Source organism: Mirounga angustirostris, unplaced genomic scaffold (genome assembly GCF_029215605.1).
Source record: "Mirounga angustirostris isolate CCGP_5_RB_7025 unplaced genomic scaffold, mMirAng1.0.hap1 SCAF_137, whole genome shotgun sequence".
NCBI lineage: Eukaryota > Metazoa > Chordata > Mammalia > Carnivora > Phocidae > Mirounga > Mirounga angustirostris.
The window spans coordinates 42,540-67,344 of NW_026991845.1; the positions used below are offsets into that span (position 1 = coordinate 42,540).

Below are 24,805 nucleotides of genomic sequence, written 5' to 3' on the forward strand. Positions count from 1 at the left end.
TAATCCTAGCTAGCCCCTAAATTTGCTGCGATGCAAGGACCTGGGGTAGTAGCTAGCAGGTAACAAAGTAGCTAATATGATACATTTCTTCATAGCTAGGAGAACGTTCCCTACATCCCGTACAGTGCTTGCAGAGACACCGAATACTCAGTGAAGGTCCACGCTGACAATTCACTACAGCAGTTTGAGATAACACAGGCCAAACTCTGTGGCTTTCATTTGACATATTCTGTTAGGATTAACAGATTCCTATTTGCCAGAGGATGAGTCTATGCTCGTGTCAGATGTTTGCAGTTGTTAGACTGAGTAGACTCCGTTGAAGGAGACTTGAGACTCATGTGAGTGCAGGAAGGCAATGAAGGGAGAGTGTGAAGATGAGGTGGACTCTCAGAGACTCACATACACAGAGTCATTTTGACTGATCTGAACAGGCCTCGGTGGGTCTTTGCGGAAACAAAACCCAAGTGGAATGGACAAGAATGTCTTTTCCTGTTGTATTTGCCTCATGACTCTGCTGGACCTAAGTCAGATTCTGTTCCTTGAAATAACAGTAACAGAGCTTCTCAGCCAAAGCCAGGGGCCGTCTAATGACTTCTCCATTTGGGGATACATTTGGATGAGGACACGTGGCCTCTCAGAGTTTCCCCTCCTCAGGAGGGCTGTAGAAGACCAAAAGGAGATGACCTACCAGAATTGGGAAGGGCAAGTTGTCTTTATCACACACATCCATGAGGGGAACTCCAAAGAGCTGTCCTGGCTCTGCGGAAGGTGGGGCTGTGCACTGGTTGTGCTGACAAGTGCTGGAACCCTGACAAAAGGCCCTGTCACTGAGAGAACGGCTTGTCACAGTCTTACGGCCGGAGTCTAAGGAAGAAGAGAGCGTACTAGTACTAGTAGTTGTTGTTTAATACGCGGAACCTTCATTTTCCTTTTTTTTTTTTTTTTTTTTTTTACAGATTTTATTTATATTTTGAAAGAGGGAGAGAGACAGCGAGAGAGGGAACACAAGCAGGGGGAGGGGGAGAGGGAGAAGCAGGCTTCCCTCGGAGCAGGGAGCCCGATGCGGGGCTCGATCCCAGGACCCCGGCATCATGACCTGAGCTGAAGGCAGACGCTTAATGACTGAGCCACCCAGGCGTCCCAGACACATCTTAATTCCTGATGACTTGTATTTTCCTAAAGATTTCCTCAAAGCAATGTGGTAAGCATCATAAAACCAAGAAATGTCAGAAATATGGAGGGATTGATGATACGTGTCTCCAGGTTCTGAATCAAAAGTCTACCTTCTAAGGTGGACTGCTGCCAGGTAGCTGTGATTAGCTAGGCTCAAATCGTACTAGCTCTAGTCTCAGGGGCACTTCTCCTAGTCCTATTAATGGCTTTTTTTGGATTCCATCCATCATCTTATTTAGTGTTTACCACAATTCTAAGATTTAGACATTATTTTTATCCACATTTATAGATGAATAAACTGATGCTGAGCTAGAAAAACTGATCAAAGGTAATATAGCTGGTAAATGGGGGCACAGGACTTTACACTCTGGAGAGGTTTTTTGACATCAAGTCAAGTCCTTTTTTCTCAATGATGCCAGTTCTTTTCAACCTGTTTCAAAGGGCACTGGAATCCTGTGGTGCCTCAAGAGCCCCTGAGCCAAAAGAGGAGGGAGGGGAAGAAAGGCCCCTTGCTCTGGCTTCAACCAGAGCACATCTAATATACATAAATATATATACTATGGTTATATTTATATAGTATAAGTATCTAATTATATATTATATATCTATATAACTACATATATATGTATGATGTTGTATATATATATAGATATATAGCACCCACTTAGAATTTTGTTAGAAAAAATTCCCAAACACTGTAGCATACCATGATGAGTCCTAATGCCCTTATGATCTACACTAGAAACTTCTTGAAGTCAGACACCTCATCTTATCCTTTCTTTGGTCTCACAACAGTGTGGAACCTCCCTTGACCTGTGAGCCAGCCTTCGGAAGAAGGAGCCCATGGAAATCCTTGCCCTGGCGATGCTCTGGGCTCCAGAACAGCTCTGTCTAAGCATCTCCCATGACCCCTGGCAACCTTGCTGTCTGCTTCTCACTAAAGCCAATTAAATTACTCCCGGTACCTGCAGCCTTCTCGCTGTTACCACGACTCATTGAGTTCTCGCCCAAGAGGGAAGTGATGTCTTCTCCAAATATCCTGAGGCAATTTTCAATGAGAAATTGTACAAGACAAATCTGTAACACAAAAAGACGAGAATGGGGTGCTGTTTTCCATAGGGCATAGTTATAAATCACATTTTGTATACAGACCTTGGATCTAAGAAAAAATGGGAAGGACTTCCCAGTAAAATTCAGACTTGATAAAAATACGTAGAAACCAGGGGCGCCTGGGTGGCTCAGTCGGTTAAGCGTCTGCGTTCGGCTCAGGTCATAATCCCAGGGTGCTGGGATCAGCCCTACATCGGGCTCCCTGCTCAGCGGGAAGCCTGCTTCTCCCTCTCCCACTCCCCCTGCTTGTGTTCCCTCTCTCGCTGTGACTCTCTCAGTCAAGTAAATAAATAAAAGTTTTAAAAAAAAACACAAAAAAACAGAAACACATAGAAACCAGAGTTCCCTCAGTAATAACTTAGAAAGAGTGATACTTTCCCGTGTACTTTGGGTACACATTTTAAAATACTGCCCATCCGTGGGCTAAAGTTATAATGCGTGGCCTACTTTAAGAGCTAACATTTTGGGATCAGTGGTTACGTCTTTAAGACTAGGATAAATTTCGGGGCCCCTCTGTTGGGCGTCTGACTCTTGATTTCGGCGCAGATCACGATCTCATGGTGGTGAGATCCAGCCCCACATGGAGCCAACTTTGGGCTCCGTGCTCAGCGGGGAATGGGCTTGGGCTTCTCCCTCTCCCTCTCCCTCTTCTTCTGCCCCTGCCCCGCTCACGCTCTCTCTTTCCCTCTCTCAAATAAATACATATCAAAATATAAATAAAACAAGGATAATTTTCAAAGTAGCCTACCTTATTAAAGTTTACTTATTTTTTGCTTTTAAATTTTGTTTCCAGTTTTACTGAGCTGTAACTGATGTATACCATCTTATGAAACTTTATAAAGTATGAACGACAACTTAAGAAAACCATTTCTTAAATGAAGAAGTATCATAAAGTTGGGAAGCAGGGATTTTGGTGGGGTTGTGAGGGAAAACCCACACAGCTGGAGAGAAAACGTATCTGTCTGTCTAACTTCAGTCCCTTCTCACGCATTGCTTTGCCTCATGCTGGCTCTCTCTGGGTGAGCTTGGGGAAGACCTGTCATCTTATTAGGATATTCTGGAATCTCTTGTTAGTTTCCATATGATGTAGCAGAGGTGAAATAGTAGCCGAGTACTTTTCTAGATGAGCCACAATTGGCAGAGGAAGGCCAATGTGTTTGGAGGCATGGGGGCTCATATTGCCCAAGCCACCCAGGATGTGCCAGTGATGACCGGAGGAGCTGGCTGTTGTCGCCATTGTGTAGTGAGGAAACCATGGCTTTGCCCAAGGTTACGAGTCCCTCAGGGATTAGGCTGAGAGTTGAACCTTGACTGGTGAAGCTCCAAAACCCAGGTTCTTTCCTATCGTATCACACGACTCTTCTCTCTCTCGTTTAGTCAGTCTAGTGTTTAGTCTCCTGGAGGGGGAAGAAGTGACTCGACTGCTCCGAGTTTCCCGTTTAACGACAGCCCTTCCCAGACCCCGCCAGAGTAGCATAAAGAACTCTGCCACTCCACAGGGGCCTAATGAAAATGTGCACTTCACAAAGTTCCTTCTGTCAGAGTTACTACTGCACATGTCCGGGTCAAAGTAGGGATTCTACCCCCTGGGGGACAAAAATGAGAGCTCTCATTACCTTTCTTATCAAGTTGTCTTCCAATTCCAAGCTGCCGGAATCAGGTGGGTAAAGAACGCTTGGGGCTATACAAACGGATAAATTATAAGGTTTCATCTGATTGGATGAGGAATGTTGCTCAATGTTGTATAGCACTCCAAAAAGGTATCGCAAGAGAACAACATTTGCTCTTGGCAGCTGGGCTAAAAGCCTAAAGTCAAAAAAACACACTTTTAAATTAGGCAAGTGATTCCACTTAGGAGGTTGGAAAAACAGAGACAGGGAACAGGATACATCCTTGTATATCTAGCACACCACCCGCTGTAGCAGAGTTCCATGCATGAATGTAGACAAAATTGTTGCACTGAATTCAGTTCCTGAGCCAGATAAACACTTCTCTGGTTAGTTAAATGTCTGACAGACTTTTAAGGTCATAGCCCTGGCAGTTGTTGCTCTTGATCTGTCTCGGACCAGGGAATTTTGTCTACCAGTTTCAAGGATCCAGAAGGTGTAAAACGGCCAAGGAGTCCACATTAATAAGATCAGGAGAAGAACAATAATAGCCCTAAAGTGTGCCTCTATTCTGAAGCTGGGCCCCATGGGTGTGAAGACTCGAAATTCTTTGGTGTTGGTCATGATTATAGTGGGCAAAGCTGGAAAACGTAAGCCAATGTTTTCCTGATAGTATGTTGGGTGTATTTTGGAGATGTGACCAGAGTAGAGTAATTATTGCATCGTTACCTCCGAGCTGCAGTTATCATCTCCTCTTTGTTGCCTTGATCAATAACACCGAGCCATTTGTCATAGAGATCAGATAAAAATACACTTCCTGGGATGTTTCTTAGAAAGTCCTTAGGGAGATAAAAAAATATGTGTATATATTATAGAAAATATGTAGTGGAAATATTCCAGAGAAAATATATAGTTAAAAAATTCAGTTCAGCCCCCACTTCCTTCACAGATACCCAAACTGGGACCCACACGGAGCTCAGCTCTGACTCTCCATTGACTTGCACACGCAGGAGCAGGTGCTTGGATTTTCTCCCGCTAAAACTTAGAGGCAAAAAGCAGAGCTTAGCCTGTGGTGGAAATGAAGATAAAGCTCCTTTCTATCATCTGGAACTTATTTTGTGTGTGTGCTTTTTTTTTGCAAAGTACCATAAACTGACAGGGTCTGGCTATAGACCATCCTAAATCCTATTAGCTTCCTGGACAGAAATACACATACCCATGTTGCTTGTTTTAGACAAGGTGCTAGCTCTTAACTCTAGCAAGAAAAGGCCTGAAACAATCAAAACACAAACAGGTGGGCTCTTGCACACATATTAGGAAAGAACTAGGTCTTCTCACTCGGGGTATGCGTGCTCCCTGGAAGAAAGCTACTCTCACAATTGCTTCATTCTTCCTTTTCTTAACTGTCTAAAAGTCGAGAGTCTAATGGCAGACTCACTGTGGTCCTGAGGATAGATTCATTTCTAGTTTAGGACAATTGTCCAGTTAGTTTGCCATGATATTATCAAGGCCAAGGTTGCAGAGTCTGATTCTCCACCAAGATCCGTCAACTTCAGGAAGAGAAAACTTTAGAAATGTCTAAGCACTCTCCCCACAAGTGCTCACCCTCTTCCTAGTCGGTGCTTATAACACGGAATCAGGAAAGAACCTCCTAACTCTTGCTAGAAAATCGATTCCATGTGTGCACCTTACAGAGGGCAACACTCATCTTGCTACCTAGTGTATCATCATTCTTCTCCTGTCTCCTGATGCCTGTATGTATATTACTACTGGATATCACTATGGCCCCAGTGTAGGAGTGGTTACCTAAGTCATTTCTGGACCTTGCTATTGATCACATCTTCAAACATTAACGGGGGACAAGGGAAGAGCAAATGAGACTGAGATTCTACGACCGTAGTCATTACTACGTTAACATAGGGTTGTTCAGACCTGTTCATAAGTGCCAAGGTGGATGGATTAAATTCTTTCCCTGTTCTATTTCTTTTGGAAAGTTTGCCTTCATTAGGAGGGTGGTGAGGATGTTTTCATGGGTAAACTGTGTGTATGTATCGGTGCGTATTTTGAAATTTATTATCATGACTAGTAGTCATTTCAGTATTAGTATTTTGCATGGAGTCTTCAGGAGTGAAGGTGGGGAGGGCGGTGTGTAGTCAAAACAGAAAGTATTTCTAACACATGGGGCTTTTAACTCCAAAAGTAGCTTCCTTAAATTTTGATTTTGTCAAGCGTTTTTCAGCTTGTCAGGTTCTTAATCTATTATGCCCGTTATGGTTCTTGAGCAGTCATGATGAAGGACACCAATCATAGCTTCAGTTACTCGTGTGTGGATAATGCTAGGACCTTCCCTACCTTTAAGACGGATGCGACCACATGAACAGATTCGCTGTACGGGTTCACTTTGACCCCAGAATTTAGTTTCTCCTTTAGGACATGGCAGGATTTTATATTGGCTGAGTTTCTGAATATGCCTTCTGTGAGGGGCCCTTTTTGATTAATAAAGGAAAGCATAGCCTGTAGGAAGAAAAGAAAAGTATATGGCATCTCATATCCACACACGCAGAGCATAAGCTTGCCTCCGTTTTGAAAGAGGAGGGGAATGTAATGGTACACTGTTTTAGAGCGGGAAGGACCAAAGTCAATTTAGAATGTTTTTTGTTTTTTTTTTCAGTGTCTCTCTATATACTTTCTACCGAAATATCCATTTTACAGTCATACACTGAAACATTTTAAACACTTCTTTTAATCAGATTTTCCTTTCCATTGAGTTTCCACTCTTAAATCAAACTTCTCTGCTTCAAGGCCTTTGCGGAATCACCGTCTGTTTCCTACTTTACCATTCTTTTCTCATTATTCCCCTACGTAGATGCTCTTCCCCAAGTATGGAAGTCTATTTAGGGAATACTCATTTCCCATTTGTTTATTTCTCTTTAAGTGACTGTATACTCCTTTCCTACTTGTTCTATTTCCTTCCCTCTTTTAAAGTCAGGCTCAGAAACTCTCTTCTCCTTCTCTGATTACCCTCCCTTCTCATGAGTCTTAAATTGTCTTTTGCTCTATCTTCATGTCCTCTCTCTGCTGTGTAGAATCTTTATAAGGGCTGGACTCAGGGAATCCAACGGATCTGAAGTCTATTATGCTACTTATCTATTGTGTGAGCTGGGTCACTTACATCCTGTATTGAGGCTTCTCTGATTCGGTTAGGAAGTGTGGAGGATGATAATCCTAGCTAGCCCCTAAATTTGCTGCGATGCAAGGACCTGGGGTAGTAGCTAGCAGGTAACAAAGTAGCTAATATGATACATTTCTTCATAGATAGGAGAACGTTCCCTACATCCCGTACAGTGCTTGCAGAGACACCGAATACTCAGTGAAGGTCCACACTGACAATTCACTACAGCAGTTTGAGATAACACAGGCCAAACTCTGTGGCTTTCATTTGACATATTCTGTTAGGATTAACAGATTCCTATTTGCCAGAGGATGAGTCTATGCTCGTGTCAGATGTTTGCAGTTGTTAGACTGAGTAGACTCCGTTGAAGGAGACTTGAGACTCATGTGAGTGCAGGAAGGCAATGAAGGGAGAGTGTGAAGATGAGGTGGACTCTCAGAGACTCACATACACAGAGTCATTTTGACTGATCTGAACAGGCCTCGGTGGGTCTTTGCGGAAACAAAACCCAAGTGGAATGGACAAGAATGTCTTTTCCTGTTGTATTTGCCTCATGACTCTGCTGGACCTAAGTCAGATTCTGTTCCTTGAAATAACAGTAACAGAGCTTCTCAGCCAAAGCCAGGGGCCGTCTAATGACTTCTCCATTTGGGGATACATTTGGATGAGGACACGTGGCCTCTCAGAGTTTCCCCTCCTCAGGAGGGCTGTAGAAGACCAAAAGGAGATGACCTACCAGAATTGGGAAGGGCAAGTTGTCTTTATCACACACATCCATGAGGGGAACTCCAAAGAGCTGTCCTGGCTCTGCGGAAGGTGGGGCTGTGCACTGGTTGTGCTGACAAGTGCTGGAACCCTGACAAAAGGCCCTGTCACTGAGAGAACGGCTTGTCACAGTCTTACGGCCGGAGTCTAAGGAAGAAGAGAGCGTACTAGTAGTAGTAGTTGTTGTTTAATACGCGGAACCTTCATTTTCCTTTTTTTTTTTTTTTTTTTTTTTTTACAGATTTTATTTATATTTTGAAAGAGGGAGAGAGACAGCGAGAGAGGGAACACAAGCAGGGGGAGGGGGAGAGGGAGAAGCAGGCTTCCCTCGGAGCAGGGAGCCCGATGCGGGGCTCGATCCCAGGACCCCGGCATCATGACCTGAGCTGAAGGCAGACGCTTAATGACTGAGCCACCCAGGCGTCCCAGACACATCTTAATTCCTGATGACTTGTATTTTCCTAAAGATTTCCTCAAAGCAATGTGGTAAGCATCATAAAACCAAGAAATGTCAGAAATATGGAGGGATTGATGATACGTGTCTCCAGGTTCTGAATCAAAAGTCTACCTTCTAAGGTGGACTGCTGCCAGGTAGCTGTGATTAGCTAGGCTCAAATCGTACTAGCTCTAGTCTCAGGGGCACTTCTCCTAGTCCTATTAATGGCTTTTTTTGGATTCCATCCATCATCTTATTTAGTGTTTACCACAATTCTAAGATTTAGACATTATTTTTATCCACATTTATAGATGAATAAACTGATGCTGAGCTAGAAAAACTGATCAAAGGTAATATAGCTGGTAAATGGGGGCACAGGACTTTACACTCTGGAGAGGTTTTTTGACATCAAGTCAAGTCCTTTTTTCTCAATGATGCCAGTTCTTTTCAACCTGTTTCAAAGGGCACTGGAATCCTGTGGTGCCTCAAGAGCCCCTGAGCCAAAAGAGGAGGGAGGGGAAGAAAGGCCCCTTGCTCTGGCTTCAACCAGAGCACATCTAATATACATAAATATATATACTATGGTTATATTTATATAGTATAAGTATCTAATTATATATTATATATCTATATAACTACATATATATGTATGATGTTGTATATATATATAGATATATAGCACCCACTTAGAATTTTGTTAGAAAAAATTCCCAAACACTGTAGCATACCATGATGAGTCCTAATGCCCTTATGATCTACACTAGAAACTTCTTGAAGTCAGACACCTCATCTTATCCTTTCTTTGGTCTCACAACAGTGTGGAACCTCCCTTGACCTGTGAGCCAGCCTTCGGAAGAAGGAGCCCATGGAAATCCTTGCCCTGGCGATGCTCTGGGCTCCAGAACAGCTCTGTCTAAGCATCTCCCATGACCCCTGGCAACCTTGCTGTCTGCTTCTCACTAAAGCCAATTAAATTACTCCCGGTACCTGCAGCCTTCTCGCTGTTACCACGACTCATTGAGTTCTCGCCCAAGAGGGAAGTGATGTCTTCTCCAAATATCCTGAGGCAATTTTCAATGAGAAATTGTACAAGACAAATCTGTAACACAAAAAGACGAGAATGGGGTGCTGTTTTCCATAGGGCATAGTTATAAATCACATTTTGTATACAGACCTTGGATCTAAGAAAAAATGGGAAGGACTTCCCAGTAAAATTCAGACTTGATAAAAATACGTAGAAACCAGGGGCGCCTGGGTGGCTCAGTCGGTTAAGCGTCTGCGTTCGGCTCAGGTCATAATCCCAGGGTGCTGGGATCAGCCCTACATCGGGCTCCCTGCTCAGCGGGAAGCCTGCTTCTCCCTCTCCCACTCCCCCTGCTTGTGTTCCCTCTCTCGCTGTGACTCTCTCAGTCAAGTAAATAAATAAAAGTTTAAAAAAAAAAACACAAAAAAACAGAAACACATAGAAACCAGAGTTCTCTCAGTAATACCTTAGAAAGAGTGATACTTTCCCGTGTACTTTGGGTACACATTTTAAAATACTGCCCATCCGTGGGCTAAAGTTATAATGCGTGGCCTACTTTAAGAGCTAACATTTTGGGATCAGTGGTTACGTCTTTAAGACTAGGATAAATTTCGGGGCCCCTCTGTTGGGCGTCTGACTCTTGATTTCGGCGCAGATCACGATCTCATGGTGGTGAGATCCAGCCCCACATGGAGCCAACTTTGGGCTCCGTGCTCAGCGGGGAATGGGCTTGGGCTTCTCCCTCTCCCTCTCCCTCTTCTTCTGCCCCTGCCCCGCTCACGCTCTCTCTTTCCCTCTCTCAAATAAATACATATCAAAATATAAATAAAACAAGGATAATTTTCAAAGTAGCCTACCTTATTAAAGTTTACTTATTTTTTGCTTTTAAATTTTGTTTCCAGTTTTACTGAGCTGTAACTGATGTATACCATCTTATGAAACTTTATAAAGTATGAACGACAACTTAAGAAAACCATTTCTTAAATGAAGAAGTATCATAAAGTTGGGAAGCAGGGATTTTGGTGGGGTTGTGAGGGAAAACCCACACAGCTGGAGAGAAAACGTATCTGTCTGTCTAACTTCAGTCCCTTCTCACGCATTGCTTTGCCTCATGCTGGCTCTCTCTGGGTGAGCTTGGGGAAGACCTGTCATCTTATTAGGATATTCTGGAATCTCTTGCTAGTTTCCATATGATGTAGCAGAGGTGAAATAGTAGCCGAGTACTTTTCTAGATGAGCCACAATTGGCAGAGGAAGGCCAATGTGTTTGGAGGCATGGGGGCTCATATTGCCCAAGCCACCCAGGATGTGCCAGTGATGACCGGAGGAGCTGGCTGTTGTCGCCATTGTGTAGTGAGGAAACCATGGCTTTGCCCAAGGTTACGAGTCCCTCAGGGATTAGGCTGAGAGTTGAACCTTGACTGGTGAAGCTCCAAAACCCAGGTTCTTTCCTATCGTATCACACGACTCTTCTCTCTCTCGTTTAGTCAGTCTAGTGTTTAGTCTCCTGGAGGGGGAAGAAGTGACTCGACTGCTCCGAGTTTCCCGTTTAACGACAGCCCTTCCCAGACCCCGCCAGAGTAGCATAAAGAACTCTGCCACTCCACAGGGGCCTAATGAAAATGTGCACTTCACAAAGTTCCTTCTGTCAGAGTTACTACTGCACATGTCCGGGTCAAAGTAGGGATTCTACCCCCTGGGGGACAAAAATGAGAGCTCTCATTACCTTTCTTATCAAGTTGTCTTCCAATTCCAAGCTGCCGGAATCAGGTGGGTAAAGAACGCTTGGGGCTATACAAACGGATAAATTATAAGGTTTCATCTGATTGGATGAGGAATGTTGCTCAATGTTGTATAGCACTCCAAAAAGGTATCGCAAGAGAACAACATTTGCTCTTGGCAGCTGGGCTAAAAGCCTAAAGTCAAAAAAACACACTTTTAAATTAGGCAAGTGATTCCACTTAGGAGGTTGGAAAAACAGAGACAGGGAACAGGATACATCCTTGTATATCTAGCACACCACCCGCTGTAGCAGAGTTCCATGCATGAATGTAGACAAAATTGTTGCACTGAATTCAGTTCCTGAGCCAGATAAACACTTCTCTGGTTAGTTAAATGTCTGACAGACTTTTAAGGTCATAGCCCTGGCAGTTGTTGCTCTTGATCTGTCTCGGACCAGGGAATTTTGTCTACCAGTTTCAAGGATCCAGAAGGTGTAAAACGGCCAAGGAGTCCACATTAATAAGATCAGGAGAAGAACAATAACAGCCCTAAAGTGTGCCTCTATTCTGAAGCTGGGCCCCATGGGTGTGAAGACTCGAAATTCTTTGGTGTTGGTCATGATTATAGTGGGCAAAGCTGGAAAACGTAAGCCAATGTTTTCCTGATAGTATGTTGGGTGTATTTTGGAGATGTGACCAGAGTAGAGTAATTATTGCATCGTTACCTCCGAGCTGCAGTTATCATCTCCTCTTTGTTGCCTTGATCAATAACACCGAGCCATTTGTCATAGAGATCAGATAAAAATACACTTCCTGGGATGTTTCTTAGAAAGTCCTTAGGGAGATAAAAAAATATGTGTATATATTATAGAAAATATGTAGTGGAAATATTCCAGAGAAAATATATAGTTAAAAAATTCAGTTCAGCCCCCACTTCCTTCACAGATACCCAAACTGGGACCCACACGGAGCTCAGCTCTGACTCTCCATTGACTTGCACACGCAGGAGCAGGTGCTTGGATTTTCTCCCGCTAAAACTTAGAGGCAAAAATCAGAGCTTAGCCTGTGGTGGAAATGAAGATAAAGCTCCTTTCTATCATCTGGAACTTATTTTGTGTGTGTGCTTTTTTTTTGCAAAGTACCATAAACTGACAGGGTCTGGCTATAGACCATCCTAAATCCTATTAGCTTCCTGGACAGAAATACACATACCCATGTTGCTTGTTTTACACAAGGTGCTAGCTCTTAACTCTAGCAAGAAAAGGCCTGAAACAATCAAAACACAAACAGGTGGGCTCTTGCACACATATTAGGAAAGAACTAGGTCTTCTCACTCGGGGTATGCGTGCTCCCTGGAAGAAAGCTACTCTCACAATTGCTTCATTCTTCCTTTTCTTAACTGTCTAAAAGTCGAGAGTCTAATGGCAGACTCACTGTGGTCCTGAGGATAGATTCATTTCTAGTTTAGGACAATTGTCCAGTTAGTTTGCCATGATATTATCAAGGCCAAGGTTGCAGAGTCTGATTCTCCACCAAATTCCGTCAACTTCAGGAAGAGAAAACTTTAGAAATGTCTAAGCACTCTCCCCACAAGTGCTCACCCTCTTCCTAGTCGGTGCTTATAACACGGAATCAGGAAAGAACCTCCTAACTCTTGCTAGAAAATCGATTCCATGTGTGCACCTTACAGAGGGCAACACTCATCTCGCTACCTAGTGTATCATCATTCTTCTCCTGTCTCCTGATGCCTGTATGTATATTACTACTGGATATCACTATGGCCCCAGTGTAGGAGTGGTTACCTAAGTCATTTCTGGACCTTGCTATTGATCACATCTTCAAACATTAACGGGGGACAAGGGAAGAGCAAATGAGACTGAGATTCTACGACCGTAGTCATTACTACGTTAACATAGGGTTGTTCAGACCTGTTCATAAGTGCCAAGGTGGATGGATTAAATTCTTTCCCTGTTCTATTTCTTTTGGAAAGTTTGCCTTCATTAGGAGGGTGGTGAGGATGTTTTCATGGGTAAACTGTGTGTATGTATCGGTGCGTATTTTGAAATTTATTATCATGACTAGTAGTCATTTCAGTATTAGTATTTTGCATGGAGTCTTCAGGAGTGAAGGTGGGGAGGGCGGTGTGTAGTCAAAACAGAAAGTATTTCTAACACATGGGGCTTTTAACTCCAAAAGTAGCTTCCTTAAATTTTGATTTTGTCAAGCGTTTTTCAGCTTGTCAGGTTCTTAATCTATTACGCCCGTTATGGTTCTTGAGCAGTCATGATGAAGGACACCAATCATAGCTTCAGTTACTCGTGTGTGGATAATGCTAGGACCTTCCCTACCTTTAAGACGGATGCGACCACATGAACAGATTCGCTGTACGGGTTCACTTTGACCCCAGAATTTAGTTTCTCCTTTAGGACATGGCAGGATTTTATATTGGCTGAGTTTCTGAATATGCCTTCTGTGATGGGCCCTTTTTGATTAATAAAGGAAAGCATAGCCTGTAGGAAGAAAAGAAAAGTATATGGCATCTCATATCCACACACGCAGAGCACAAGCTTGCCTCCGTTTTGAAAGAGGAGGGGAATGTAATGGTACACTGTTTTAGAGCAGGAAGGACCAAAGTCAATTTAGAATGTTTTTTGTTTTTTTTTTTCAGTGTCTCTCTATATACTTTCTACCCAAATATCCATTTTACAGTCATACACTGAAACATTTTAAACACTTCTTTTAATCAGATTTTCCTTTCCATTGAGTTTCCACTCTTAAATCAAACTTCTCTGCTTCAAGGCCTTTGTGCAATCACCATGTGTTTCCTACTTTACCATTCTTTTCTCATTATTCCCTTACGTAGATGCTCTTCCCGAAGTATGGAAGTCTATTTAGGAAATACTCATTTCCCATTTGTTTATTTCTCTTTAAGTGACTGTATACTCCATTCCTACTTGTTCTATTTCCTTCCCTTCATTTAAAGTCAGGCTCAGAAACTCTCTTCCCCTTCTCTGATTACCCTCCCTTCTCATGAGTCTTTCATTGTCTTTTGCTCTATCTTCATGTCCTCTCTCTGCTGTGTAGAATCTTAATAAGGGCTGGACTCAGGGAATCCAACGGATCTGAAGTCTATTATGCTACTTATCTATTGTGTGAGCTGGGGCACATACATCCTGTACTGAGGCTTTTCTGATTCGTTTAGGCAGTGCGGAGGATGATAATCCTAGCTAGCCCCTAAATTTGCTGTGATGCAAGGACCTGGGGTAGTAGGTAGCAGGTAACATGCTAGCTAATACGATACATTTCTTCATAGCTAGCACAACGTTCCCTACATCCCATACAGTGCTTGCAGAGACACCAAATACTCAGTGAATGTCCACACTGACAATTCACTAGAGCAGTTTGAGATAACACAGGCCAAACTCTGTGGCTTTCATTTGACATATTCTGTTAGGATTAACAGATTCCTATTTGCCAGAGGATGAGTCTATGCTCGTGTCAGATGTTTGCAGTTGTTAGACTGAGTAGACTCCGTTGAAGGAGACTTGAGACTCATGTGAGTGCAGGAAGGCAGTGAAGGGAGAGTGTGAAGATGAAGTGGACTCTCAGAGACTCACATACACAGAGTCATTTTGACTCATCTGAACAGGCCTCGGTGGGTTTTTGCAGAAAGAAGACCCAAGTAGAATGGACAAGAATGTCTTTTCCTGTTGTATTTGCCTCATGACTCTGCTGGACCTTAGTCAGATTCTGTTCCTTGAAATAACAGTAACAGAGCTTCTGAGCCAAAACCAGGGCTGTCTAAGGACTTCTCTATTTCGGGATAGATTTGGATGAGGACACATGGCCTCTCAGTGTTTCCGCACCTCAGAAGAGCTATAGAAGACCAAAATGAGATGACCTACCAGAATTGGGAAGGCCAGGTTGTCTTTATAACACACAACCATGAGGCAAACTCCAAAGAGCTCTCCTGGCTTTGCAGAATGTGGGGCTGTGCACTGGTTTTGCTGGCAAGTGCTGGAGCCCCACCAAAAGGCCCTGTCTCTGAAGGAACAGCTTTTCACAGTTTTCTGGCCGGAGTCTAAGGAAGAAGAGAGAGTACTAGTGGTAGTAGTTGTTCTTTAATCCGCTGAAACTTCTTCTTCCTTTTTTTTTTTTTTTTTTTACAGATTTTATTTATATTTTGATAGAGGGAGAGAGACAGCGAGAGAGGGAACACAAGCAGGGGGACGGGGAGAGGGAGAAGCAGGCTTCCCTCGGAGCAGGGAGCCCGATGCGGGGCTCGATCCCAGGACCCCGAGATCATGACCTGAGCTGAAGGCAGTTACTTAACGACTGAGCCACCCAAGTGCCCCAGACTCATCTTAATTCCTGATGACTTGTATTTTCCTAAAGATTTCCTCAAATCAATGTCGTAAGCATCATAAAACCAAGAAATGTCAGAAATATGGAGGGATTGATGATACGTGTCTACAGGTTCTGAATCGAAAGTCTACCTTCCAAGGTGGACTGCTGACAGCTGTTATTAGCTAGGCTCAAAACATACTAGCTTTAGTCTCAGGGGCACTTCTCCTAGTCATATTAATGGCTTTTTTTGGATTACATCCATCATCTTATTTATTCTACACAACAATTCTAAGATTTAGACATTATTTTTATCCATATTTAGAGATGAATTAACTGATGCTGAGGTGGTATAACTGGGCAAAGATAATATAGCTGGTAAATGCGGGCACAGGAATTTACACTCTGGAGAGGTAGTTTGACATCAAGTCAAGTCCTTTTTTCTCAATGATGCCAGTTCTTTTCAACCCATTTTAAAGCCACTGGAATCCTGTGGTGCCTCAAGAGCCCCTGAGCCAAAAGAGGACGGAGGGGAAGAAAGGCCCCTTCTCTGGCTTCAACCAGAGCACTTCTAATATACATAAATATATATATTATGATAATATATTTATATAGTATAAGTATCTAATTATATATTATATATAACTACATACATATGTTTGATGTGTTTTACATATATATATGCATATACAAATATATACATACATATACATACATCCTGTACTGAGGCTTTTCTGATTCGTTATTACATATATACATATATATACAAATATATATGTATATATATGTATAGCACCCTATTAGAATTTTGTTAGAAAAAATTCCCAAACACTATGGCATACCATGATGAGTCCTAATGCCTTTATGATCTACCCTAGGAACTTCTTGAAGTCAGAGACTTCATCTTATCCTTTCTTTGGTCTCACAACAGTGTGGAACCTCCCTTGACCTGTGAGCCAGCCTTTGGAAGAAGGAGCACATGGAAATCATTGCCCTGGCGATGCTCTGGGCTCCAGAACAGCACTGTCTATGCATCTCCCATGACCCTTGGCAGCCTTGCTGTCTGCTTCTCACTAAAGCCAATTAAATTATTCCCGGTAGCTGCAGTCTTCTCGCTCTTACCACGACTCATTGACTTCTCTCCCAAGAAGGAAGTGATGTCTTCGCCAAATATCCTGAGGCAATTTTCAAGGAGAAATTGTACAAGAGCAATCTGTAACACAAAAAGACAAAAATGGGGTGTTCTTTTCCATAGGCCATAGTTAGAAAACACATTTTGTATATAGACCTTGGATCTAAGAAAAAACGTGAAGGACTTATCAGAAAAATTCAGAGTTGATAAAAATACGTAGAAACCAGGGGCACCTGGGTAGCTCAGTCAGTTACGCGTCTCCCTTCGGCTCAGCTTATGATCCCAGGGTGCTGGGATCAGCCCTATATCTGGCTCCCTGCTCAGCGGGAAGCCTGCTTCTTCCTCTCCCACTCTCCCTGCTTGAGTTCCCTCTCTGTCAAGTAAATAAATAAAATCTTAAAAAAAAAAACCAAAAAAAAATAGAGACCAGAGTTCTCTAGGAAATAACTTAGAATGACTGATGCTTTCCCGTGTACTTTGGGTACACATTTTGAAATACTGCTCATCAGTGGGCTAAAGTTTTAATGTGTGGCCTAGTTTCATAGCTAACATTTTGGGATCAGTGGTTACATCTTTAAGCCTAGGATAAATTTCGGGGCCCCTCAGTTGAGCGTCTGACTCTTGATTTCGGCTCAGATCACAATCTCATAGTGGTGAGATCCAGCCCCACATGGAGCCAACTTTCAGCTCTGGGCTCAGCAGGGAATTGGCTTGGTCTTCTCCCTCTCCCTCTTCTACTGCCCCTGCCCCGCTCACGCTCTCTTTCCCTCTCTCAAAAAAATAAATATCAAAAAATAAATAAAACTAGGATAATTTTCAAAGTAGCCTACCTTATTAAAGTTTACCTGTTTTTTGTTTTTAAATTTTGTTCCCAGTTTTATTGAGCTGTAACTGATGTATAACATCTTATGAAACTTTATAAAGTATGAACGAAAACTTAAGAAACCATTTCTTAAATGAAGAAGAATCTTAAAGTTGAGAAGCAGAGATTTTGGTGGGGTTGTGAGGGAAAACCCACACAGCTGGAGAGAAAATGTATCTGTCTGTCTAAATTCAGTACCTTCTCACGCATTGGTTTGCCTCATGCTGGCTCTCTCTGTGTGAGCTTGGGGAAGACCTGTCATCTTGTTAGGATGGTCTGGAATCTTTTGCTAGTTTCCATAAGATGTAGCAGGGGTGAAATAGTAGTTGAGTACTTTTCTAGATGAGCCACAATTGGCAGAGGAAGGCCAATGTGGTTGGACCCATGGGGGCTCATATTGCCCAAGCCACCCAGGATGTGCCAGTGATGACCGGAGGAGCTGGCTGTTGTCGCCATTGTGTAGTGAGGAAACCATGGCTTTGCCCAAGGTTACGAGTCCCTCAGGGATTAGGCTGAGAGTTGAACCTTGACTGGTGAAGCTCCAAAACCCAGGTTCTTTCCTATCGTATCACATGACTCTTCTCCCTCTCGTTTAGTCAGTCTAGTGTTTAGTCTCCTGGAGGGGGAAGAAGTGACTCGACTGCTCCGAGTTTCCCGTTTAACGACACCCCTTCCCAGACCCCGCCAGAGTAGCATAAAGAACTCTGCCACTCCACAGGGGCCTAATGAAAATGTGCACTTCACATAGTTCCATCCGTCAGAGTTACAACTGCACATATCCGGTTCAAAGTAGGGATTCTACCCCATGGGGGCAAAAATGAGAGCTCTCATTACCTTTTTTATCAAGTTGTCTTCCAATTCCAAGCTGCCGGAATCAGGTGGGTAAAGAACGCTTGGGGCTATACAAACGGATAAATTATAAGCTGTCATCTGATTGGATGAGGAATGTTGCTCAATGTTGTATAGCACTCCAAAAAGGTATCGCAAGACAATGACATTTGCTCTTGGCAGCTGGGGTAAAAGCCTAAGGTCAGAAAAATACACTAAATTAGGCAAGTGATTCCACTTAGGAGGTTGAAAAAAAAGACAGGGAACAGGATACATCCTTGTATATCTAGCACACAACCCGCTGTAGCAGAGTTCCAGGCATGAATGTATACAAAATTGTTGCCCTGACTTCAGTTCCTGCGCCAGATAAAATCTTCTCTGGTTAGTTAAATGTTTGACAGACCTTTAAGGTCATAGCCCTGGCAATTGATGTTCTTGCATCTGTCTTGGACCAGGGGATTTCCCCTAACAGTTTCATGTATCCAAAAGATGTAAAACGGCCAAGGATTCCACATTAATAAGATCAGGAGAAGAACGATAATGGCCCTAAAGTGTGTCTCCATTATGAACCTGGCCCCCATGGGTGTGAAGAATTGAAACTCTTTGGCATTGGTCATGATTATAGTGAGCAAAGCTGCAAAACGTAAGCCAATGTTTTCCTAATAGTATGTGGGCTGTATTTTGGAGATGTGACCAGAGTAATTATTGCATCATTACCTCTGGGCTGCAGTTATCTTCTCCTCTTCGTTGCCTTGATCAATAACACCGAGCCATTTGTCATAGAGATCAGATAAAAATATACTTCCGTGTATATTTCTAAGAAAATCCTTAGGGAGATAAAAAAAAAAAACTATATATATATGTTATAGAAAATATGTAATGGAAATATTCCAGAGAAAATATGTAGTTAAAAAATTCAGTTCAGCCCCCACTTCCTTCACAGATACTCAAACTGTGACCCACACGGTGCTCGGCTCTGACTCTCCATTGACTTGCACACGCAGCAGCAGATGCTTGGATTTTCTCCCACTAAAACTTAGAGGCATAAAGCAGAGCTTAGTCTGTGGTGGAAATGAAGATAAAGCTCCCTTCTATCATCTGGAACTTATTTTGTGTGTGTGCTTTTTTTGCAAAGTACCACAAACTGACAGGGTCTGGCTATAGACCATCCTAAATCCTATTAGCTTCCTGGACAGAAATACACATACTCATGTTGCTTGTTTTAGACACAGCGCCAGCTCTTAATTCTAGCAAGAAAAGGCCTGAAACAATCAAAACACAAACAGGTGGGCTCTTGCACACACATTAGGCAAGAAATAGGTCTTCTCATTCGGGGTATGTGTGCTCCCTGGAAGAAAGCTACTCTCACAATTGCTTCATTCTTCCTTTTCTTAACTGTCTAAAAGTCGAGAGTCTAATGGCAGACTCACTATGGTCCTGAGGATAGATTCATTTCTAGTTTAGGACAATTGTCCAGTTAGTTTGCCATGATATTATCAAGGCCAAGGTTGCAGAGTCTGATTCTCCACCAAGATCCGTCAACTTCAGGAAGAGAAAACTTTAGAAATGTCTAAGCACTATACCCACAAGTGCTCATGCTCCTCCTAGTCAGTGCTTATAACACAGAATCAGAAAAGAACCTACCAACTCTTGCTAGAAAATCGATTCCATGTGTGCACCTTACAGAGGGCAACACTCATCTTGCTACCTAGTGTATCATCATTCTTCTCCTGTCTCCTGATGCCTATATGTATATTACTACTGGATATCACTATGGCCCCAGTGTAGGAGTGGTTACCTAAGTCATTTCTGGACTTTGCTATTGATCACATCTTCGAACATTAATGGGGGACAAGGGAAGACCAAATGTGACTGAGATTCTAAGACTGTAGTCAGTACTACATTAACATAGGGTTGTTCAGAGCTGTTCATATGTGCCAAGCTGCATGGATTAAATTCTTTCCCTGTTCTATTTCTTCTTTTTTTTTTTTTTTCTTATTCATTTGAGACACAGAGATAGAGAGGGAGAGAGCATGAGGAGGGAGAGAGGCAGAGGGAGAGGGAGAAGAAGGCTCCCCGCTGAGCAGGAAGCCCGATGCGGGGCTCGATCCCAGGACACTGGGATCATGACCTGAGCCGAAGGCAGACGCTTAACCATCTGAGCCACCCAGGCGCCCCTCCCTGTTCTATTTCTTTTGGAAAGTTTGCCTTCATTAGGAGGGTGGTGAGGATGTCTGCTTCGGTAAACAGTGTGTTTGTGTCAGTGCGTATTTTGAAATTTAGTATCATGACTGTAGTCATTTCAGTATTAGTATTTTGCATGGAGTCTTCAGGAGTGAAGGTGCGGAGGGCCGTGTGTGGTGAAAACAGAAAGTATTTCTAACACATGGGGCTTTTAACTCCTAAAGTAGCTTCCTTAAATTTTGATTTTGTCAAGCGTTTTTTAGCTTGTCAGGTTCTTAATCTACTATGCCCGTTATGGTTCTTGAGCAGTCATGATGAAGGACACCCATCATCGCTTCAGTTACTCACATGTGGATAATGCTAGAACCTTCCCTACCTTTAAGACGGATGCGAACACATGAATAGATTCCCTGTACGGGTTCACTTTGATCCCAGAATTTAGTTTCTCCGTTAGGACTCTGCGGGATTTTATATTGGCTGAGTTTCTGAAGATGCCTTCTGCGAGTGGCCCTTTTTGATTAATAAAGGAAAGCATACCGTGTAGGAAGAAAAGAAAAGTATATGGCATCTCATATACCATGCCTGCCTCCGTTTTGAAAGAAAAGGGGAATGTAATGGTACAATGTTTTAGAGCGGGAAGGACTAAAGTCAATTTAGATTGCTGTTTTTTCAGTGTCTCTCTATATACTTTCTACCCATATATCCATTTTACAGTCATACACTGAAACATTTTCAACACTTCTTTTAATCAGATTTTCCACTAAGTTTACACTTTTAAATCAAACTTCTCTGTCTCAAGGCCTTTGCGGAATCACCGTCTGTTTCCTACTTTCCCATTCTTTTCACATTTTTCCCTTACATACATGCTTTTCCGCAAGTATGGAAGTCTATTTAGGAAATACTCATTTCCAATTTGTTTATTTCTCTTTAAGTGACTGTATACTCCATTCCTACTTGTTCTATTTCCTTCCCTCTTTTAAAGTCAGGCTCAGAAACTCTCTTCTCCTTCTCTGATTACCCTCCCTTCTCAAGAGTCCTTCATTGTCTTTTGCTGTATCTTCCTGTCCTCTCCCTGCTGTGTAGAAATTTAATAAGGGCTGGACTCAGGGAATCCAACGGATCTGAAGTCTATTATGCTACTTATCTATTGTGTGAGCTGGGGCACACGCATCCTGTACTGAGGCTTTTCTGATTCGGTTAGGCAGTGCGGAGGATGATAATCCTAGCTAGCCCCTAAATTTGCTGTGAAGCAAGGATCTGGGGTAGTAGCTAGCAGGTAACATGCTAGCTAAGATGATACATTTCTTCATAGCTAGCGGAACGTTCCCTACATCCCGTACAATGCTTGCAGAGACACCGAATACTCAGTGAATGTCCACACTGACAATTCACTACAGCAGTTTGAGATAACACAGACCAAACTCTGTGGCTTTCATTTGACATATTCTGTTAGGATTAACAGATTCCTATTTGCCAGAGGATGAGTCTATGCTTGTGTCAGATGTTTACAATTGTTAGACTGAGTAGACTCCGCTGAAGGAGACTTGAGACTCATGTGAGATCAGGAAGGCAATGAAGGGAGAGTGTGAAGATGAGGTGGACTCTCAGAGACTCACATACACAGAGTCCATTTTGACTGATCTGAACAAGCCTCCGCATGTCTTTGTGGAAACAAGACCCAAGTGGAATGGAGAAGAATGACTTTTCCTTTTGTATTTGCCTCATGACTCTGCAGGACCGAAATCAGATTCTATTCTTTGAAATAACAGTAACAGAGCTTCTCAACCAAAGCCAGGGGCTGTCTAATGACATCTTCATTTGGGGATAGATTTGGATGAGGACGCTTGGCCTCTCAGAGTTTCCCCTTCTCAGGAGGGCTATTGAAGACCAAAATGAGATGACCTACCAGAATTGGGAAGGAGAAGTTGTCTTTATCACACACATCCATGAGGGGAACTCCAAAGAGCTGTCCTGGCTTTGCGGAAGGTGGGGCTGTGCACTGGTTGTGCTGGGAAGTGCTGGAACCCCGACAAAACGCCCTATCTCTGAAAGAACGGGTTTTCACAGTCTTCAGGCTGGAGTCTAAGGAAGAAGTGAGAGTACTCGTAGTAGTAGTTGTTGTTTAATATGTTGAACCTTCTTTTTCCTTTTTTTTTTTTTTTTACAGATTTTATTTATTTTTTGACAGAGAGAGAGAGACAGCAAGAGAGGGAACACAAGTAGGGGGTGGGGGAGAGGGAGAAGCAGGCTTCCCTCGGAGCAGGGAGCCCGACTCGGGGCTCGGTACCAGGACCCCAGGATCATGACCTGAGCTGAAGGCAGATGTTTAACGACTGAGCCACCCAGGTGCCTCAGACTCATCTTAATTCCTGATGACTTGTATTTTCCTAAAACTTTCCTCAAAGTATGTGGTACGTGTCATGAAAACAAGAAATGTCAAAAATATGGAGGGATTGATGATACGTGTCTCCAGGTTCTGAATCGAAAGTCTACCTTCTAAGGTGGACTGCTGCCAGTTAGGTCTGATTAGCTAGGCTCAAATCATACTACCTCTAGTGTCAGGGGCACTTCTCCTAGTGCTATTAATGGCTTTTTTTGGATTACATCCATCATCTTATTTATTCTACACCACAATTCTAAGATTTAGACATTATTTTTATCCACATTTTAGAGATGAATAAACTGATGCTTAGCTGCTATAACGGGCCAAAGATAATATAGCTGGTAAATGGGGGTACAGGAATTTACACTCTGGAGAGGTTGTTTGACATCAAGTCAAGTTCTTTTTTCTCAAAGATGCCAATTCTTTTCAACCCATTTCAAAGGGCACTGGAATCCTGTGGTGCCTCAAGAGCCCCTGAGCCAAAAGAGGAGGGAGGGGAAGAAAGGCCCCTTTCTCTGGCTTCAACCAGCGCACATGTAATATACATAAATATATACATTATGTTTATATATTTATATAGTATCAGTATATAATTATGTAATATATATAACTACATAGATATATATATAGCACCCATTTAAATTTTGTGAGAAAAAGTTCCCAAACACTGTGGCATACCATGATGAGTCCTAATTCTGTTATGATCTACACAAGAAACTTCTTGAAGTCAGAGACCTCATCTTATCCTTTCTTTGGTCTCACAACAGTGTGGAACCTCCCTTGACCTGTGAGCCAGCCTTCGGAAGAAGGAGCCCATGGAAATCCTTGCCCTGGCGATGCTCTGGGCTCCAGAACAGCTCTGTCTAAGCATCTCCCATGACCCCTGGCAGCCTTGCTGTCTGCTTCTCACTAAAGCCAATAAAATTATTCCCGGTACCTGCAGCCTGCTCGCTGTTACCAGGACTCATTGAGTTCTCTCCCAAGAGGGAAGTGATGTCTTCTCCAAATATTTTAAGGCAATTTTCAATGAGAAATTGTACAAGAGAAATCTGTAACACAAAAAGACAAGAATGGGGTGCTCTTTTCCATAGGGCATAGTTATAAATCACATTATGTATATAGACCTTGGATCTAAGAAAGAATGTGAAAGATTTCCCAGAAAAATTCAGAACTGATAAAAATACATAGAGACCAGGAGCGCCTGGGTGGCTCAATCGGTCAAGAGTCTGCCTTCAGCTCAGCTCATGATCCCAGGGTGATGCGATCAGCCTTATATCGGGCTCCCTGCTCAGTGGGAAGCCTGATTCTCCCTCTCCCACTCCCCCTGCTTGTGTTCCCTCTCTCGCTGTGTCTGCCTCTGTCAAGAAAATAAATATAATCTTAAAAAAAATAATAAAATAAAAAACAGAGACCAGAATTCTCTAAGAAATAACTTAGGAAGAGTGATACTTTTCCGTGTATTTTGGGTACACATTTTAAAATACTGCTAATCAGTAGGCTAAAGTTTTAGTATGTGGCCTAGTTTAATAGCCAACATTTTGGTATCAGTGGTTACATCATTAAGCCTAGGATAATTTTGGGGCCCCTCAGTTGAGCATCTGACTCTTGATTCTGGCTCAGATCACTATCTCATGATGGTGAGATCCAGCCCCACATGGAGCCAACTTTGGGCTCCGTGCTCAGCGGGGAATGGGCTTGGGCTTCTCCCTCTCCCTCTCCCTCTTCTTCTGCCCCTGCCCCGCTCACGCTCTCTCTTTCCCTCTCTCAAATAAATACATATCAAAATATAAATAAAACAAGGATAATTTTCAAAGTAGCCTACCTTATTAAAGTTTACTTATTTTTTGTTTTTAAATTTTGTTTCCAGTTTTATTGAGCTGCAACTGATGTATAACATCTTATGAAACTTTATAAAGTATGAACAAAAACTTAAGAAAACCATTTCTTAAATGAAGAAGTATCTTAAAGTTGGGAAGCAGAGATTTTGGTGGGGTTGTGAGGGAAAACCCACACAGCTGGAGAGAAAATGTATCTGTCTGTCTAACTTCAGTCCCTTCTCACGCAT

At 42.7% G+C, this 24,805-nt stretch overlaps 1 protein-coding gene across 2 annotated transcripts; it reads right to left on the bottom strand.

The window, feature by feature from the left end:
- Positions 1-6,115: 6,115 nt before the first annotated feature.
- LOC135363365 (rho GTPase-activating protein 20-like) lies at positions 6,116-23,872 on the bottom strand. Of its 2 annotated transcripts, none has more exons than XM_064583915.1 (7): positions 23,678-23,872; positions 22,264-22,439; positions 18,891-19,000; positions 18,180-18,369; positions 16,474-16,564; positions 14,913-15,088; positions 6,116-6,404 (listed from the first exon to the last, which is right to left on the bottom strand). In XM_064583915.1, the coding sequence occupies exons 1-7, from the start codon at positions 23,706-23,708 to the stop codon at positions 6,207-6,209; spliced, it is 972 nt and encodes a 323-aa protein (XP_064439985.1). In that variant the 5' UTR covers positions 23,709-23,872; the 3' UTR covers positions 6,116-6,206. The 2 variants fall into 2 exon arrangements, with proteins under 2 accessions (XP_064439985.1, XP_064439984.1); XM_064583914.1 differs by lacking the exon at positions 6,116-6,404 and adding an exon at positions 10,871-11,842 and having other exon boundaries at positions 23,678-23,785.
- Positions 23,873-24,805: the final 933 nt, after the last annotated feature.